General features: G+C 40.9%; 1 protein-coding gene across 1 annotated transcript in view; it reads left to right on the top strand.

The window, feature by feature from the left end:
- Window positions 1-20,515, top strand: part of C8A (complement C8 alpha chain) — a 447,843-nt gene that overhangs the window by 52,370 nt on the left and 374,958 nt on the right. Inside the window, exon 3 of the mRNA XM_085602506.1 lies at window positions 547-691. Within this exon, the coding sequence (XP_085458632.1) occupies window positions 547-691 (145 nt within the window). The remainder of the gene's footprint in view (window positions 1-546; window positions 692-20,515) is intronic.

Here is a 20,515-nt window from a genome sequence, read left to right as displayed (position 1 = left end):
GATGACAACTGCACAACATGTAGCAATTTTATTCACATCTGTAGCTGTCAATAAAACATACATAACTAGGTACAACAATGACAGAATACGAAGAACAAAATGTAGCTATTTAAATTCAATTGTCCACCCTTTCATGTCCTCCACCTCAAGCCAGCATTGACTTATTGTGGAATTTTGTAATCTCTTGATAGCCATATCAACATTTTTTTGTCCAATCGTTCACAGCGCGAACTTAAGCACGACCCTGCAAATACCGTCAGCTTTCCAGAGATCTTTTATTGAAAATCGTAGAAATATTTTCTAAACTAAGGATATTAAATGTATCCCGTCTTTTAAGCAATTTAAAATGATAATTGACTAGTCTCATTTACATAGAGATCTATTTTGGGGGATTTTGTGGTGTAGCAAAAACATCCTGCCTAATTTTAAATTGGTAGTCCTTTTACAAAAGTGCTTCTTCTTATCAGGTCACTTGAGTCTATAGGTTATAACACAGACAATATTTAATATTTGCTAGAAGAGACATATGTTTGTTTTGTGGTTCAGTACAGGTACAGAAGTCTACTGCAACCTTCCAAGTATTCGGGAAAAATATGTTCTGGGTATCCTTGGAGTGTGGACACTTGTATACCAACTGCAAAATGTGGATCAGAAAACCGATGTGGAGAAGATTTTAGATGTATAGAAACAGGTAGGAAATATGACTATTTCACATCTAAGAAAAGCATAGTTCATGCATATTGTTTTGATTATGCTTGCTTGCCTTCCATTTCAAGTGCGTGCAATAATATGTATGAATAGGTCTATGAATGAAGATTGAGTCATGGATGTAAATATTTGGGCAACTTCAAATTAATCTAAAGCCTTTGTTGTGTATTAGCTCCAGCTCATTGATTTTCTCAAAATTCAGCAAAATCTGGATGTTATCTATAGAGGAATGCAAGCAAAGATTATGATTATGTGTCTTTGCGTTGAAGAGGGGAAGAGTGGACGCTTAAATGACAGGATTCATTATCTATAAGAATCTGCCGGCAGTTGGATGGGTGTGCTGAGAACAACATAAACCTTCTTTCAGAAAAGGAAATGTGCATTTTCCATGTAGGATATCCTATTTTATGTATGATAATAAGTCATCCCAAGTGTGCCTTGTAAGTCAACAGGGCTAGGTGTGTAATACAAATAAAATATGGCACATTGCATATCTGTAAAGGTGTTCTTCCACAGTGCCTACATGTCCAAAATGTGTTTTCATTGCTTAGCCGGACTCCCTATAAACAGGCCTAAGTAAAATTAATAACAATGTAATGTGTATTTTTGCCTGGGAAAATTATGGCAAAATGATTCAAAGTTATTTTCCACTCAGTTTTAAAACTGTAATTTGATTTCAAAATCAGAATTTTGAAGCCTATAGTGGAAATCTAAGTATATTATAATGTCTGTGAACTGCCTGGTTGAAAATTGGGACCGGTTTTGCCACACATCTCACCTCTAGAAGCACAATGCACATTGTTAGCTGGAGGTAATGACCCTGTTCTCCAAAAGACAATGGCCTGGTCTCAGGGCTCTAGAAGGCAGGGGTGTTATCAACAATAAGCCACTTAACAGGGATCAGCTCTTTGGGAGGGTGCAGAAACTAATAGCAGAACAAAGAACAGTCTTCAAGTTCTACTTTTGCTTCAGAGATGCTAAATGGAGCGGACAGGATTTCCTCTTGTTCATTCCCACGATCCTTCAATACTCTGTGGCTCCAATACTAACAAAAGGGAAAAGTAGTTGGTTTGGGGAGAGCTAAAGACCTTTCTGATGAAAGATTGGGCTATCCATTTTGAATTTAGGGCCTATGAGATTTTTTTAAAGTGAAGTGAATAGGAAGTGCTACAAAAGCAAGTGGGTATATGGTGAGATAGTAGATAGGATTGGATAGGGAAAAAAATCCAGTCACAGAAGAATAGGCTCAGACTTGCACCTCACCTCCACCTCCCTTCAGGTTCCAGAGTTTTAGATCAGCTTAAAGCCTCTGTCCTTCCGAATAGCTATGCTGGTAAGCAGAGAGGAAAGTCATGAGAATCTTGGGAAGAACAGTTGAAAGGACTAACACTGCATTGCAGTGACTGGAACTTATTCACCATCCCATAGTCATTTGACTGAAGGGATGGCTCCACTCCATTCTGCTGTTGTAAGTGTAGGTACTTCTGAACCGACCAGAAGATAGGATTGCAGGTAAGTATATAATTCCAGCAAGCTGTACCACTAATATGCCAATAGTGCTTCTACGCGTACTGGTTTCAGCAACAGGTTGTGCTATGATGAACAGTAAACTAACAAGAGTCCAGTTGAAGGCCCCAGTATGCAGCCGAACACACACCTTTCAGAAACTGTGTGTGGTCAAAGGAAAGTTAGAGCACACATCACAGGGCAAAATAAGGAATGACTAAGAGAGTAAGTGAGGGAACCTAGAAGGCAGTAAACAAGAAACCTGATAGATGCACTATGGATGCACACTGATATGGAAAGGGAAGCAACTCTTTTCTAAGGCAAGGACTAAGTCCCAAGTGAGGTTTTGAGTATGGCACTATCACTTTTCACCCAGACATTACCCCAAACCCAGGAAGTGAGTGATTGCTCTCTGGTTAGTGGTCTAGTGTTTCTGTTCTTGCTAGTTTCCACTGACTTCTAGTGTTTCCAGCACCCATGTACACGATGCTTCAGTTTAGACTTGACAGCTCCTCAAAATATTCCTGGACCTGGGATCTTGACATTTGAATAAGAACACCTGGCTTAAAGAAGTCTCAAGGACTTCTGACTCTTGGTGGCAACCAAGCACTGGAACTGCTCTGTAAGGGTGAGGTGGTGGACATCTGGTTTGCTTTCTCCAGAGACATACAAATCAGAAGGACGCCTGACTCATTCTGTCATTCATAATCATTATTCATTTTTAAATAAAAACATTAAAGTACACATAAAGTTCTATAGTTTATAAAATACATCATCATAACAGCATTGCATCTGACATACTAAGACACTAGCAGTCAATACAAAATATGACACAATTCATAAAAAACCTTTAGTGCTCACCATAAATAAAGTCCACAATGATAACGGTGTAATAACTACAATGATACAATGTTATTTCATCAAAGTCATAATAAAGTGCTAAAGTGTAATTGCAATTTTATAAGATTAAATGAGCCCAGCTGGGACATAAAATCAATATGTGCACTTGTTGTACTGGAATAGCCCAATTGATTAGAATGAAGAATTGGGTTATTACATTTTCAGATAGACAAGGGCGAACAGATCAAGCAGTTTTACCTCTTTGATTCAATAGAAAGAAAATCTCTACCTAGGGTCCACTATGGTAATTGCAGACCTTCTTTATGCGCAACTTTCCGAAATGATCAATGCCAACCTTTAAAAAAAAAAAACATCATCACCATTCTAAATCTTTATGATAATGGGACATTTTAGCTTGACTAACTGGTCTCTACCCTATTTTTAGGCCATCCAATGGTCTCGTATGAAGCCTAAGTCAAGGTGTGTTGGATAAAATTGCCATGTTTCTTAATATAGATGACTTTCCATATAAAAGTTGCAACTTGGTTCCCCCAGAGAACATAAATACACATAAACTTCATTACGGTTCCTTATGTTTTTTCTAAAAATAATGTTTTTTTAAAATAATTTCCTAATTTCAGTATTGGAGCTGCAAAATAAAATGATGAGCATCATGCCTTGAATCTATCTCCTATCACATGGGCATTTTTCTGCTGCCTCTAGCAATTGCTTCATCCTTGGGAAAGCCACCAATATGTGAACTGTACCCAGACATAAACATGTCAGGACAAAGCGATATTGGGTATTAGATGTCATTAGAAGATGCCACTGTAGGCCCCAACTTTGGGAATGGTATCTTATCACTTAGGGCCTAGAAGTGTCTTTGGCACATCTGACTTTTATCTTATCAAGGAGTAAGATATTTAGTTCCCTCTTGCTAAAATGTGTCATGCTGTCTGGTTCCTCTAACAATGACGGATTGTTGAACTGTGCCATCTCTCTGTTTATGTACGAGACCCACGAAATTCTCAGCATGTGGTCTAATCTTTGACAGTTCCTTATAATTGCTTCTGTAAACTTGATCTCCTCTTCACTTGGTCTCCTCTTCACCCTTCACTCCAAATGCCACAGCTGAATGGGATTCCCCAAAAGAAAGGTTTGCCCTCAACCCACAGGTAGGCACTGGGCATAAAAGTGATCCTCACAAACCTCTCCTCAGAACACTCCTTGACCTGTGAAGATCAAAAGAAGACTGCCCAGTTGTCAGAGACATGAAGGAAGACTGGACCTGGACCTGCATGTCTTGAACCCAGGACCCCTTTCTGGGCACAAATTCAGAGCTTTCCTGCTTTCATCGAAGACCACGCCAGAACGCCACTCTTCAGCAACCCACTGTTGTCAAGCCCCACCTTGGATCCAGCTTACATCTTGCCCTGTGGACAACTCTTCTACAAACAGTCTTTCTCTATAAAAGTTTCTATGTCCAAAGGTAAACTTTCCACCTGGATTAACCTGGTTTATCTATTTGATTTGCCCTCCATTGCATTAGCTTTTGACTCTGGCTATTACACCTTAGGGGTCGATTACAAGGTCGTTTCGGAGTCGGACTTTCCGACCGACTGGTACTCGAATTACAATGCCCAAAACCCATTACTTACCGACCAACTCGGTTACTCCAAATCCGACTGGATATTCCTAACGAGAAGCCTTTGGAAATGCCCAATTACAATGCGTACTTCCGAGGCGCGTTATCGGTCGGACCAACTAAAAACGCGTCAGAGCAGTTGGAAGGGGAGAATTTCTGCACCGAATCATGTCACAACACGATTTCTGTGACCAAGACTGTGCAGCTATGCATCCCATCATGCATGTCATCCCTACACTGTACATCTACGATGAATACTACAACCTCAAATGACACGGTCGTTGCAAATGGTAAGTTAGACACCTACCCCTACAGAAGAATGCAAATACCCCACAAAAGACAATAAATTAGAAAGCAGGGGAATTACGTCCAGCAATGTAAAGCCAATTGGAGGGGTGGGGTCTAATACTTCCAGCAATGTAGACCCAATTGGGGAGTGGGGGCAAATATTCCCAGCAATGTAGAGCCAATTGGGGGTGTGGGGGCTAATACTCCCAGAAATGTTGAGACAATTGGGTGGGTGTAGGGGCTAATACTTCCAGTAATGCAGAGCCAATTGGGGGAGTGGGGGAGCTAATACTCACAGCAATGTAAAGTCAATTGGAGGTGTGGGGGGGCTAATACTCCCAGCAATATTGAGACAATTGGGGGGATTGGGGGGATAACACTCCCACCAATGGACAGCCAATTGGCGGTGGGGAATAATACTCCCTGCAATGTAGAGACAATTGTGGGTGTGGAGGGCTAATACTCAAAGCAATGTTGAGCCAATTGGTGGGGTTGGGGGGCTAATACTCTCAGCAATGTAGAGCCAATTGCGGATAGGGGGCAGATACTTCCAGCAATGTAGAGACAATTGGGGGGCGATGGGGAGGCTAATACTCCCAGCAATGTAGATCCAATTGGGGTGTGGGAGGCTCATACTCCCAGCAATGTAAATCCAATTGGCGTGGTGGGGGGGAAAATACTCCCAGCAATTTTGAGCTAAATTTGGGGTTTGGGGGCTAATACTCCCAGCAATGTAGAGCCAATGTGGGGGCTAAATATCCCAGATATGTAAGCCAATTGAGGGTGTGGGTGGCTAATACTCCCAGCAAGGTTGAGCCAATCGGGGGTGGGGGGCTAATACTCCCAGCAATGTAAAGCTTATTGGGGGTGTGGGAGGCTAATACTCAAAGCAATGTTGAGCCAATTGGGTGGGTGGGTTTGGGGGCTAATACTCTTACCAATGTAGAGCCAATTGGGGGGTGGGGGATAATACTCCCAGCAATGTAAAGCCAATTGGGGGGATGTGGAAAGAAAATACGCCCAGCAATTTTGAGACAATTAGGGGGATTGGGGGGCTAATACTCCCAGCAATGTAGAGCCAATTGGGGGTGGGGACTAATACTCCAAGCAATGTAAAGGCAATTGGGTGTGTGGGGGGCTAATACTCACAGCAATGTAAACCCAATTGTGGGTGTGGGGGGCCAGTCCTCCCATCAATGAAAAGCCAATTGTGGTTGTGGGGGCTAATACTCCCAGCACTGAAGAGACAATTGGGGTGGGGCTGGGTAGTCTAATACTCCCAGCAATGTAGAACCAATTGGGGGTGGGGGGGCTAATACTCCCAGCAATGTAAAGCCAATAGGGGGGGAAATACCCCCAGCAATGTTGAGCTAAATTGAGGGTTTGGGGGGCTAATTCTCCCAGCAATGTAGAGCCAATTGGAGGGTGGAGGGCTAATACTCCCAGCAATGTAAAGCCAATTGGGGATGTGGGGGGCTAATACTCCCAGCAATGTAAAGCCAATTGGGGGTGTGGGGGCTAATACTCCTAGCAATGTAGAGCAAATTGGGGTGATGGGTGGCTAATACTTCCAGCAATGTGTCCATGAATATTGTAACTGGTGCTCATGCAAAGTGTCTTAAGCTGCAGAAAACAGCAAAAAAACAAAGTCGAAGATTACTTGGTAGGAAAGGCATTCTCACAATGTGGCAGCAAATGTAAGTGTCAACTTTAAGGAATGGGCATAGTGGAGATGCTGGATCTCTAGGGACTGTTGAAAAACCAACAAAGCGTCATCATCTAGTGAAAGGTCCCTTAAAAACCTGTGAAATACTCAGGTGCTGCAAAGATGTCTCACCAGACTCCCACAACAGATCAAGAACTACCTGTGTGTCTGGGGAAGCTGTCTCAGCCTCAGCTGATGCACACAACGGTGGGGGGGCTGAAGCCCATTGAGCCCTATGGGTGTTGAGTTCTATCATAAAGGGTTCTGTATAGGCTTTGATTGGCAATGCGGGCAACCGGGCATTAGATGATGGGCCGGTGCACCAGGGTCACTTGTGGGCCGTTTGTTTGGGGCCTATTTAAATCAGCCCAAGAGACTGACTTACTTCCCCAGTCCCCAACATGCAACTGCAATGTGGTGCCAGTATCGTGTCCGTTCCCCAGCTGTGCTATAAATTGAGGCTGGGGACCAGCTTTTGGGGAATACTCACCTTGGTACACTGCCTTGAGTGCCCTGGCAGAAGCAGTGTTATCTCATCCACCCGCCCATCACTGTCAGATCATGGCAGGTGCAGGGAGGTTGCGTTGTATGTTGGGGTCTCGCAGGGAGCCAAGTTTCATTTGGCCATTCTAACCTACCCTCTGCCACCTTGATCAGCAGCAGTGTGCTATTTTGAAACCTCTCTTGCCAGGGAAATACACAGAGGCTCCAATGAAAAGGATGAGCACGGAATTTGTGCCAATGAATTTCAGAGTGACCGAGCATCATTGTGATTCCAATCCAACCATGGTTCCATAGCATGTTGTGTCTGTCAAATGAGGGAATGTCATCATCAGGTAGGTACAATGAGACCACTAAATACTAGTAGAAACACACATTTGACGTTGGAACAGGAATGCCCATAGCCACATATATGTATGTATCACAAAAAGAATGCATGAGTCCACCACAACACACAACAGAACATCGCAGGGCAACAGAACTCCAATGCACTCACAAAAGTATGCCCACAGAGACATATTCACTGGCACCATGCCTGCACCTACATGCACCTGTTATACAGGCTAAATCCTAAGATCTGAAACACCATAGGAAGTCACATTTCAGGAAGTTACATCATTTATCCATATTACCTTGCCATTTCCCAAACACCCTAGAAGTAGTACATGGTTTGCTCTGGATATCTGCCAAATAAAATACAGCATGTATAAATCACACAGAAAAGTGAAGTAAAATTCAATGGCTTATCTACCAATTGTGAAATTCAGAAAACTCCTCAAGACTTGGTTATTCACCCAAGCCTATAACTAAACCCTAGCACATGATAATCAAATGGGCTCCAGCATACCTTAGACTTAGCACCAAGAAACCAATCCATGTATGTGCCCTTTACAAGAAATGTTAACATCAAATAGCAAGACACTGCATCCACCCAATCGGATGGATAACCTAGGCCTAGCTAATTTACTATCTCATACATCACTTTACGGAATGCACAATTGTTGACAGATCAATATATATCTACAAACATCAAATTGACTACTACAGTCCAACCTGGACCTATACTCCCCCATCAGACCAATCCCACAGTCATACATCCTGTGTCATGATGAGTACAGCAGTGTCAGAACAGGTCATCATAGGGAGACACAACCAGAATTGGATGTTGGATGTTTCACGAAGAACATGGGAAGGACCCAGCATAGATCCAGAGCTGGACTCAGACAGATTAATCTATTACATACAATCACTACCATGCACACAGGTCAGATAGCATGCACACCACACTCAAATACATAAAGGAAACAACTATCTTGGGGCACACTATGCTTTGCCAGGCCAGGTTGACATGCCCCTGGTGGACCTGTGTCTTTCAACCACCAATGTTCACTCAGGACAGCCAGCAGGGCATGGGATAGGATACCTACCTGTAAAGTTAGGACAGGGTTGCAAAATGTCCCACTTTGAGTCACAATAATCAAAACATAGATAAAGTGATAACAGCCACACCGAGTAGCCCCTAAATCTACATGCACACAAAGGATGGTTCATCATCCAAAACCTTGGATGAAGGAAGACACACATCTCCAAACTAAGACAAATGATCACATACAAAAGACAGACACAGGGAAATGCGTTTTCTGGCATATGGTACAATGAATATCCCTACACACAAGAAACAATACTTCTCCACATCAAAACCTCACTATCATCTCAACATAATGTCCTGGACACAATTTAGGTTGTACAGTAAATCATCTTTATTAATTAGGAAATGTAGGTCCGGTCAGATGGGCAGACCAAACATTCAGCAAGGAATTGAGCATACCACAACAGCAGCATATGGAACTAAATCAAACAACACGATAAACATAACAAGATAGGACAGGCAGAGGTATCATGTGCATTTAAAAGGTCAGCAACACACATATTACATAGCCCACACATGGGGGGTGAGGCTGGGGCCTCTAAGACAAAATCAATTGTCAACAGTTAACATTGTTTCTCATGTGAACACCAAAAGACACTCCTACACATGCCTAAAGGAAATGTCATGCAGACAGTCTGCCTCACGTGACAGAGCAGCTCGCATTGGGCCATTGACATGTGTGTATGACCCCCACCCTACAAAGTCCTACACCCATCCAGTGGCTCATCATGTAAGAAATTGACCTACAGTTTAGTTAATGCAATCCTCTGTAGGCACACAACTCACTCCCTGCGATGCAAAGTAGCCTCAGCCCGAATCACTGACATAATATTGACACAATTTCGATCTACATTTTTATCTACACAAAAATATCGACAACACTAATATCGATACCCTATATTTTCTTAACAAAATACACTAATATTGACCCCAAAATATCGTCAATCATAATTATCGATTACAGTAATATCGAACTCATAAAATATCGAACATTCTTTAAAAAAATACATCATGTCCAAAATATCGATCACAATAATATAGACAACAATATTATCGTTTGTGTAATAATATGGACAATTCACAAATACATAAAGCAAACTAAATTAAACACCATAATTATATTTAAATAATTAAACGTACACTGCAAATAAAATACAGTATATTTCAAAATTTTTGCAAATACTAAAACATTTTAAAACATTGCATAATAAATATACTATTAATAACAATTTAATTTCATATTTAGATTATGTACACACATTATTTAACATCACATATAATATAATTTACATTTAAATAATTTAACATATAACATATATACATATAAGGAAAACAACTACCAAAACGATTAACCCCTTCAGTGCCCATGACGAGCTGGACTCGTCATGGGCCGCGGTTGCGCTGTGCCCATGACGAGTCCAGCTCGTCATAGACCCCGCCCGCTAATGCAACGGCCGGCACAGGGCGGGGAAAGGGGCGGGCACTGAAGGGGTTAAAACAATAAAGATTAACCAATAAAAACACACAAAATGAAAATGAACCAATGAGGTTAACAAAACAATTAATGCAAACACTATATGAAGAAGGAAAACTCATTCTTATTTTACACCTTAAATAAAAAATAATAAAGAAGCCGAAACTCTGCCGGATTTCTACCAGAAGCAAGGACTTCTTCAAAGAAAAAGATATTGCATTTTTCAAAAAGTAAGTACATTGCCATCCATTAAATAACTGTAATACTAATACTCAAAAACTACTATTTATCATACTCAAGTAATTAATATATATAGTTTTTCAATGTATTTCTCCTCTACAGATAACTCTCAAACCATCTACAAAATTACAGATCAGCTTCTAAAATCACCTAACTAATAAAGTAAGTATTCAGCAAATAGCAGTGTAAAAAATTATAAAACACCCAACCAAACCCCAAATCCATCCCAAACACACACCCCACCCCATGTAAATATTTTACAAAATAAGTAAAAATATGTTTTCCTCTTCCAACAGAAAGATCAACAACTTGACAGAATTCAACCAACAAAGAAAAAACATCTCCATTTAAAAGCAGCTCAAAACCAACATTGTAAGTATATTAATAACATAGGGGCCTATTAGCATGGCGGGCGGATCGCCACCGCCCGACCGGCGGTGGCGATCCGCCTGCCAAAACACCCCGCCGGACAGCCTTTTACCCCACCACATTAGCATAGCGGGGGTACCGCGGCGGACGGAAAGACCGTCGGCTGCTTTTCCGCCGGTAGGCAATCGAACACGATTGCCTACCGGGCGGAAATGGCCTATAATATGGTTGCAGTGCCATCCATATTATGATGTGGGCGGTGTTATGCTTTTCTATGGCGGAGACTGGAAAGGCATGCGGGAATCGCTTAGGGGTGCCCTTGTGGGCCCCCCATGGTACCCCCTACATTGGCATACACAAGGTGGCAGGCACCTCACGCATGCATTTTCTACATTGTGGCGGGTGCTGCTCACAGCACCGCCCGCCACAATGTTGAAGATATGGGATGCGACCGCCACGGTGGCGGTTGCATCCTAATTGGTGGTGTGGGACCGCCGCACCACTAGTGGCCAGTCCCAGCACCCCTAGGGTGGCGGCGGACTGAAGTGTATTTATTAAGAAAAACAATGTACAACCTTCGTTTTAATACATTTGATATACATTTTTGTAGAATTTAACACATCACAATGACAGAAGGCGCCCAATTTATCATGTCCCAGGAAAAGCAAGGTGGACTAACAGTAAATTGGAAATGTAGCAAGTACTATTCAAATAAGTGTTATGTTCGGGCAACAACTAGAGAAACAACTGTTTTTTATACAAGGGAGCATAACCACCCTCCAAATGTTACTGAAATAGAAGTTAGGACTGCCCTTGATAACATGATAACATTAAAGAAGCTATCACTAGCTCACAGAAACCTACGACTCAAATACTGAAAGAATTGCTGCCTACAGTACCCAAACATGCTACTGGGCAACTGCCCTCTATTTCTTCATTGAAAAGAATGATAGCTCGACCAAAAAAGCCACAACAACTACCACACATGCTCCAAAAACTTTTGAAGAGGTGGTAATTACCCTGAACTATCTATAACTCAAAATTAAGAACCCATTATTCTCCATGAAAATAAATGCAAAGAGAAAAGAATAATTATGTTTGCAACTGCAAACAATTTGATAAAACTACAACAATCAGAAACATGGATGATGGACGGGACTTTTAAAATCTTTCCCAAACCATTCCATCAATTATACACTGTCCATGCCCTATATCAGAACACCAACATCCCCTTATATCAGAACACCAACATCCCCTTTATCTATGCTTTGCTACACAATAAACATAACTCAACATATATGGAAGTACTAAGTAAAATTAAACAGGAAACAAATAATTATTAAATAATAATAGATTTTGAGCAAGTTATGATAAGTGCTTTTTTAAAGTATTACCCACATTCATCAATTCAAGGATGTTACTATTATTTCAATCAGTGTCTATGGAGACACCTTCAGAAATCAACTCTAATGGCCTCATTATGATGGCGGAAGGACCGCCACCGCCGTCCTACCGCCAAATTAGGATGGCGGTGAGTACCATAGCGGACACCAAGGCAATTGCACTGATTGCCTGGGGGACGGAGCAGGGCCACTAATATGGTGGCGGTGCCTAGCAGGCACCGTCCACCAAATTAGGATGTGTGTTTAAAAAGGCCTTTCCATGGTGGCGATGCTGCCATGGAAAGGCTGGTGGGGATTGGGTTTGGGGGCCCATTGAGGTGCCCCTTGTTTGGGGATTGTCGCTGCACTAGGGGGTACCCATGGTACCCCACTGCATTTCCATGCACCGAGTGGCAGGTACCGCATGGTGTCTGCCACATAGTGCTGGGAAATTCAGTGCAAACACTTTTAACATTGCAGACGGTGCTGCAGCCAGCAGCACCGCCCACAATGTTAAAAGCTTAGGATGCGCCCGCCAGTATGGCAGACGCATCCTAATTGCAGTGGTAGGACTGCCGCATGTCTGGCGGGCAGTCCCAAACACCGCTACAATGGCGAGCAGACCAAGTCCGCCCGCCATCGTAATCAGCCCCTAAGTGTTGAATATGCGACAAACAGTTAATTTGCATACCAAATAAAAAAACGGATTGCACTGGCCTACGTCCCAGTTACTGACGTGGCCGAGCATTACAATCTTTTAATAGAAAGTGCTTACTACCACCAACACAAACAAAAATTAAGTCTATTTTGAAGATACCTGGGTGGGAAGATGACATAGATCATGACACAGGAGACAACCAAAATATCAAATTCCATGGTGGAATGTCTACCTTAGCACACTAAATCAAGAAGCAAAAATAAACAATGCTGTTGAAGGTTGGCATAATGCCTTCCAAGCAAAAACAGGATGAGGTACACCTATTCTACACAAATTCCTACTCTCCCTCCAAAAAGAACATAGCTACCAACAGCTAAAAATGGAGCAATCGATCACACAAATCAAGCCTAAAATATCCAACCAAACTAAACAAATGTTTGAATACCTACAACAAGTCAGACAATACCCAACAACAAGAGGCCTTGAATACTTAGCAATAATTGCCAAAAGCCTACTCTAAACTCTCAAACCAGTGTATAATAACTTCTGTTAAAATTATTAAAATGCATACAAATTATTATTATTTTTTAAACTAAATAATTTGTCTAATATATTTTTATTAATAAATAAATATATATATAGACATATTAATTTGATTTTTTAAAGAAATAAACAATAACAATAAATCTTTCTCCCACAATAAATAATTAAATTAACTTACCGTTTCCGTAGCTGTAGATAGAAAATCCCACTTCTTGTAACACAAAGCTTATAGCTCATATTCAAAATAGAGAGAAAAATTAAACAAAACAAAATGAAAAAATCCAACTGTGCCAAATAGTAATCCTCGATCCGTACATACACAATCCATAAACCATAAAAAACCTGAAAAAGTGTTTTAAAATAAGAAACACTCCTGGAAAACCCGAAAAATTAAAGAAGTGTAAAATAATTATTAGGTACTTAAACTAATATACACTTCCTTAATTTAAAAAAACACAACCTTGTAGTAACCGCAACTCCGATCGAACAAAACCTGTAAAAAACACACAAACATTCCCACCCACACAAATATGCACTTAATGTACAATATAATAGTATTACAAACATTATTCACACAATAATAACAAATAGCCTACCAGACCTCTAAACTAGGCCTCAAAAAGATAACGATCCACAAATCATCAAAACCTAACCAAGACATAAAAAACAATACAACTCCAAAAAGCCTACTCTACACACACTAACTACAACTTAACTACCTTCAAAGTAAAATACAAAATGTTTAAATGAAGAAAAGTAATCTTACATTCCTCAATGTGAAGCAGCTCCCGACCGCGACCATCTCCCCTTTCGCAATAACCCAAAACAACCGTGAGCGTCTACAAAATACAAGCCCCAAACAAATATGGCAGCTTTAAATATATAAAATAAATATAATTTAATTTAAAAAATGTCATTGCATTATATATAAATTACTAACATATTTAATTTAAATACTACAATGTATATCTTAATTGTTCAAATGTATTTTTAATTTTTATATCATTGTAAAATTATAATAGTAAATATTATGAAACACTTTGGGGTCGATTCCGATCCTGGAATTTTTTTTCCCGTACGACCCGTATCTGTATTTTTTTACGTACGAATCGTACAAGTCCCGTACAAATGGCGAAGTATGATTCGTACGTGAAAAATACATACGAATCGCCTCGGGAAAAGTCTACGAGACGTCCCCGGACAGTTTTACATACAAATCATAAAACTGAAGTCCGAGCGCGCAAGTGCGATCCATACCTCCCGTCCGAAAACACAAGCGCATGGAAAAGGCTCCGTACAGAGCGAACTTTGTACGAGCCCTACCCCGAGTACGCTTGTGCCCGGGGTACGAGTCTTACAGCCCCCCCCAGCCTCCCACCCCTCCCGCGTATGTCCGCACCGTACACCTCACCCCCCGTATGTACGGACCGTACCCCCCACCCCCGTATGTCTGCACCGTACCCCAGGCGTACCCCCCACCTGCGTATGTCCGCACCGTACCCCAGGCATACCTCCCACCCGCGTATGTCCGCACCATACCCCAGGTGTACCCCGACCCGCGTATGTCCGCACCGTACCCCAGGCGTACCCCAATCCTCGCGTATGTGCGGACCGTACCCCAGGCGTACCCCAATCCTCACGTATATACGGACAGTACATACGCAAGGATTGGGGTACGCCTGGGGTACGGTGCGGACATATGGGGGGGTGGGGGGTACGGTCCGTACATACGGGGGAGTGGGGGGTACAGTCCGTACATATGCAAAGTTGGGGTACGCACCGTACATGATGACACGTACGATGTGGGTGATGGCATGTATGTCGCGTAGCGGGCCCCCTTTTCCTCGTGCATCGCGGCGTACTTAGGTTTTCTGGCACTTTTTGGCTCCCGTAAAAATATAGCCGTGCGGAGTGCTGTGGGTACAAATCGTACTTGCTGGTCCGTAAAACGCTGCCTGTCTCCGTGCGGACATCGCGTACGCGCTGTCCAGGATCGGAATTGTATGGATTTTTTAGCCGTACGGCGTTTTTTACGATTCGTACGGAAATGGTATTTCTGTACGAATCGTACTTGCTTGTTTGTAAGGTGCATTTCCCGGGTACGAGTCGTACGGAGAATACGTTCCGTACTACCATTCGTACCTGAGTTTTACAGGATCGGAATCGGCCCCTAAATGTTAAAATTCCATGTATTTGCAAATTACATACATTTATAAAAAACTTGTAATAATTATTTTTATATATAAAAATGTCTACCTTATAGAAAATGTTTATAAACTAAACAATATATTAATTAATAACATTAATATTTTGTATATTAATATTATTAATTAAAATATATTATTATTTTTGGGGAAAATGTTACTAAGTTTATACTTAAAAAATGTTGTAAAAATTGTAAAAATTGTTATATCATTAATATGTTACCAATATATGTAACAAAAAAAAATGTTCAGAATACCAAACTGAAATTAACTACTGTTAAAAATAAATATTTTTTTTTCTAATGTATGTAAAAAAATGTTAACCTACATTATCTGTTAATACAAACTTCACACAACTGTTTAAAACAATGTACCAATGTTATAAAATGTTTCCCTTAAATATTACATGGAGATATATTCATATGTACAAAACATTTTGGGGCCGATTCCGATCCGGGTCTGAGAGCTCTCCGACCGAGCCGAATCTGGAGTGTTTTCTGACCGAGCCGGAGTCCTGCATTCCAACCAAGCGAGTATGATGCAGCCGTATGCTGTCGGACTCGGTTTGGTTGGACTCCCATGGGAGTCAATGGGAGCCGGTCGTACGACGTGTACATGGGCTCCCATTGACTGAATGGGTACGTCTCGCACAAGGGCACCCCCTGCAGTGGGTATGCGTCGGTGCCATCCGCACCGTACATGCCTGTGTTGGGGGGACCCTTGGGTCTCCCACTGTGTCCAAGTCGTAGGGCTCCGGGTGACAGGGGGTCCGACATGGGCTCCCAAAGGCAACTTCCCAGACGTTTTGCGAGCCGGACATTCCGGCTCGCACCTGCTGTCCGACGCGTGCATCGTACTGACTCGGTCGTAAATCGCATCCCTTGCATGCCATGGTTCGCTTACGGCCGTGACGCACAGAGCGGTTCGGACCCGGAAACGACTCGGTCGGTGAAATTCACGTAGCTCGCATCGTACTTGCTCGCTCGTACAGCTATACGAGTCGGCCGGAAAACACGCGTACGGCTCATAGTTCTTCCAGCCGAATCGTGTTCGGTGCCTTTCCGACCCGGATCGAAATCGGCCCCTTTGTATTTGTAAACTTTGTAAGTCCGTCTGCCATTGCAACGGAGCCAGGGACCGACCGCCGAAGTTGTGGCGGTCCCGCATTACATATTATGATGTCCACGCCACATTGGCAGGCGCATCCTTGGCCTATTACATTGTGGGTGGATCTGCTGGATGCAGACCGGCCCGCAATGCAATAGGAGTGCGCACATCATTGCCATGCACTACATGGCAGGCACCATGTGGTGCCTGCCTCGTAGTGCATGGTAATGACGGGGGTAATATAGGTACCCCCATGTGCACCCCCTCACCCCCAAAACCCTGGTTGGCCAGCAACAGGCCCCCAACACCAGACAATGCATGCCTTTCCATGGCGGCAATGCTGCCATGGAAAGGCAAATCACCGCATGCATCATAATATGGACAATATTGTGACCCTTTTCCGCCCAAGTCGACCAGCGGAAAAGCGGCGGACATTCTTTCCGTCCGCCGTGGATCCCCCAGCCATACTAATATGGCGGTGGGTCAATCAGGCATGGATGCTGGGCAGATCGCCCCCACTGGGCCCACAGTAGCTACCGCCGGACCGGCGTGGGAGATCCACCCGCTATCCTAATGGGCCCCTATGTGTTTATTTATCTTATATTAACATATTTATAATAAAACAAATATTTCTTGTTGATTTCTAAATACTTTACAGAAAATAAAATTCATAAAACAATTAAAATGTCTAATTGTTTGTCTACCAATTGTACCATAATGTAATATTCAATATTAGATATTAATTTAATTTCTAATAAATATAGTTATTAAAATAATATGTTCTAATTAAGAATATATATACAATCTTTATGTTTTCATTTATAGCTATCTTATAATTAAAATATTATACAACTTTAAACTATAATTTGTTTAAAGATTATAAATTGATACCCATATAGCTAAATTACTGTTCCCAATACAGTTAGCATAAATACATGGTAGGTGCTTGACACTAAACTTAATTAATTTACTATTCCCACTCCAGTTAGTATTAATTGGGGGTAGGTTTTGAACACTAAACTTAATAAATGTTCATTTGATACTCCAGTTAGTATTAATTAGGGGTAGGTGCTGGACACTAAACTTAATACAATTTCTATTCCTACTCCAGTTAGTATTAATTAGGGGTAGGTGCTGGACACTAAAGTTAATTAATGTACTATTCCTGCTCCAGTTAGTATTACTTAGGGGTAGGTGCTGGACGCTAAAGTTAATTAATTTACTCTTTCCACTCCAGTTAGTAATAAATCAGGGAAGGTGCCTGACACAAAACTTAATTAATTTACTATTCCCACTCCAGTTAGTATTAATTAGGGGTAGGTGCTGGATGCTAAACTTAATACATTTTCTATACTTACTCCAGTTAATATTAATTAGGGGTAGGTGCTGGACACTAAACTTAATAAATGTTCTATTCCTACTCCAGTTAGTATTAATTAGGGGTAGGTGCTGGATGCTAAACTTAATACATTTTCTATTCTTACTCCAGTTAATATTAATTAGGGGTAGGTGCTGGACACTAAACTTAATAAATGTTCTATTCCTACTCCAGTTAGTATTAATTAGGGGTAGGTGCTGGACACTAAACTTAATACAATTTCTATTCCTACTCCAGTTAGTATTAATTAGGGGTAGGTGCTGGACACTAAAGTTAATTAATGTACTATTCCTGCTCCAGTTAGTATTACTTAGGGGTAGGTGCTGGACGCTAAAGTTAATTAATTTACTCTTTCCACTCCAGTTAGTAATAAATCAGGGAAGGTGCCTGACACAAAACTTAATTAATTTACTATTCCCACTCCAGTTAGTATTAATTAGGGGTAGGTGCTGGATGCTAAACTTAATACATTTTCTATACTTACTCCAGTTAATATTAATTAGGGGTAGGTGCTGGACACTAAACTTAATAAATGTTCTATTCCTACTCCAGTTAGTATTAATTAGGGGTAGGTGCTGGATGCTAAACTTAATACATTTTCTATTCTTACTCCAGTTAATATTAATTAGGGGTAGGTGCTGGACACTAAACTTAATAAATGTTCTATTCCTACTCCAGTTAGTATTAATTAGGGGTAGGTGCTGGACACTAAAGTTAATCAATGTACTATTCCCACTCCAGTTAGTCTTAAATTAGGGTAGGTGCTTGGCACTAATCTTAATTAATTTACTATTCCTACTCCAGTAAGTATTAATTAAGGGTAGGTGCGGGACACTAAATTTAATTAATTTACTATTCCCACTCCAGTTAGTATTAATTAGGGGTAGGTGCTAGACACTAAACTTAATTAATTTACTATTCCTACTCCAGTTAGTATTAAATCAGGGTAGGTGCTGGAAACTAAACTTAATTATTGTACTATTCCCACTCCACTTAGTATTAATTAGGGGTAGATGCTGGACACTAACTTAATTCATTTACTATTCTCACTCCAGTTAGTATTAATTGGGGTAGGTGCTGCACACTAAAATTAATTAATTTACTACTCCCACTCCCGTTAGTATTAATTAGGGGTAGTTGTTGAACACTAAACATACTACATTTTCAATTCTTACACTAGTTAGTATTAATTAGCGGTAGTTGCTGGACACTAAACTTAATACATTTTCTATTCCTACTCCAGTTAGTATTAATTAGGGGTAGGTGCTGGACACTAAAGATAATTAATTTACTATTCCTTCTCCAGTTAGTACTAACTAGGGGTAGGTGCTGGACACTAAAGTTAATTAATTTACTATTTTCACTCCAGTTAGTATTAAATCAGGGTAGGTGCTGGACACTAAACTTAATTAATTTACTATTCCCACACCAGTTAGTATTAATTAGGGGTAGGTGCTAGACTCTAAACTTAATTGATCTACTATTCCTACTCCAGTTAATAATAAATCACGGTAGGTGCTGGGCACTAAACCTATTTAATTTACTATTCCCACTCCAGTTAGTATTAACTCAGGGTAGGTGCTGGACACTAAACTTAATATGTTTTGTATTCCTACTCCAGTTAGTATTAATTAGGGGTAGGTGTTGGACACTAAACGTAATACATTTTCTATCCCTAATCCAGTATGTATAAATAGGGGGTAGGTGCTGGACACTACACGTAATACATTTTCTATCCCTACTCCAGTTAGTATTAATTAGGGGTAAGTGCTGGACACTAAACTTAATACATTTTCTATTCTTACTCCAGTTGAAATTAATTAGGGGTAGGTGCTGGACACTAAACTTAATACATTTTCTTTTCCTACTCTAGTTGGTATTAATTAGGGGTAGGTGCTGGACACTAAAGTTAATAATTTACTATTCCCACTCCAGTTAGTCTTAAATCAGGGTAGGTGCTGGACACTTAACTTAATAATTTACTATTCCTACTCCAGTTAGTATTAATTAGGGGTAGGTGCTGGACACTAAACTTAATTAATGTACTATTCCCACTCCAGTTAGTATTAACTCAGGGTAGATGTTGGACACTAAACTTAATTAATGTACTATTCCCACTCCACTTAGTATTAATTAGGGGTAGATGCTGGACACTAAACTTAATTAATTTACTATTCCCAGTCCAGTTAGTATTAATTGGGGTAGGTGTTGCTCACTAAACTTAATTAATTTACTGTTCCCATTCCAGGTAGTATTAATTAGGGGTAGATGTTGAACACTAAACGTAATACATATTCAATTCCTACTCCAGTTAGTATTAATTAGGGGTAGGTGCTGGACTCTAAACTTAATACATTTTCTATTCCTACTCCAGTTAGTATTAATTAGGGGTAGGTGCTGGACACTAAAGTGAATTAATTTACTATTCCTACTCCAATTAGTATTAATTAGGGGTAGGTGCTGGACACTACAGTTAATTAATCTACTATTTTCACTCCAGTTAGTATTAAATCAAGGTAGGTGCTGGACACTAAATTT

The sequence above is a fragment of the Triturus cristatus genome, chromosome 4_2 (assembly GCF_964204655.1).
Source record: "Triturus cristatus chromosome 4_2, aTriCri1.1, whole genome shotgun sequence".
NCBI lineage: Eukaryota > Metazoa > Chordata > Amphibia > Caudata > Salamandridae > Triturus > Triturus cristatus.
Note: the sequence above shows the minus strand (reverse complement) of the source record. Positions and strands in the feature narration are given on the sequence as shown.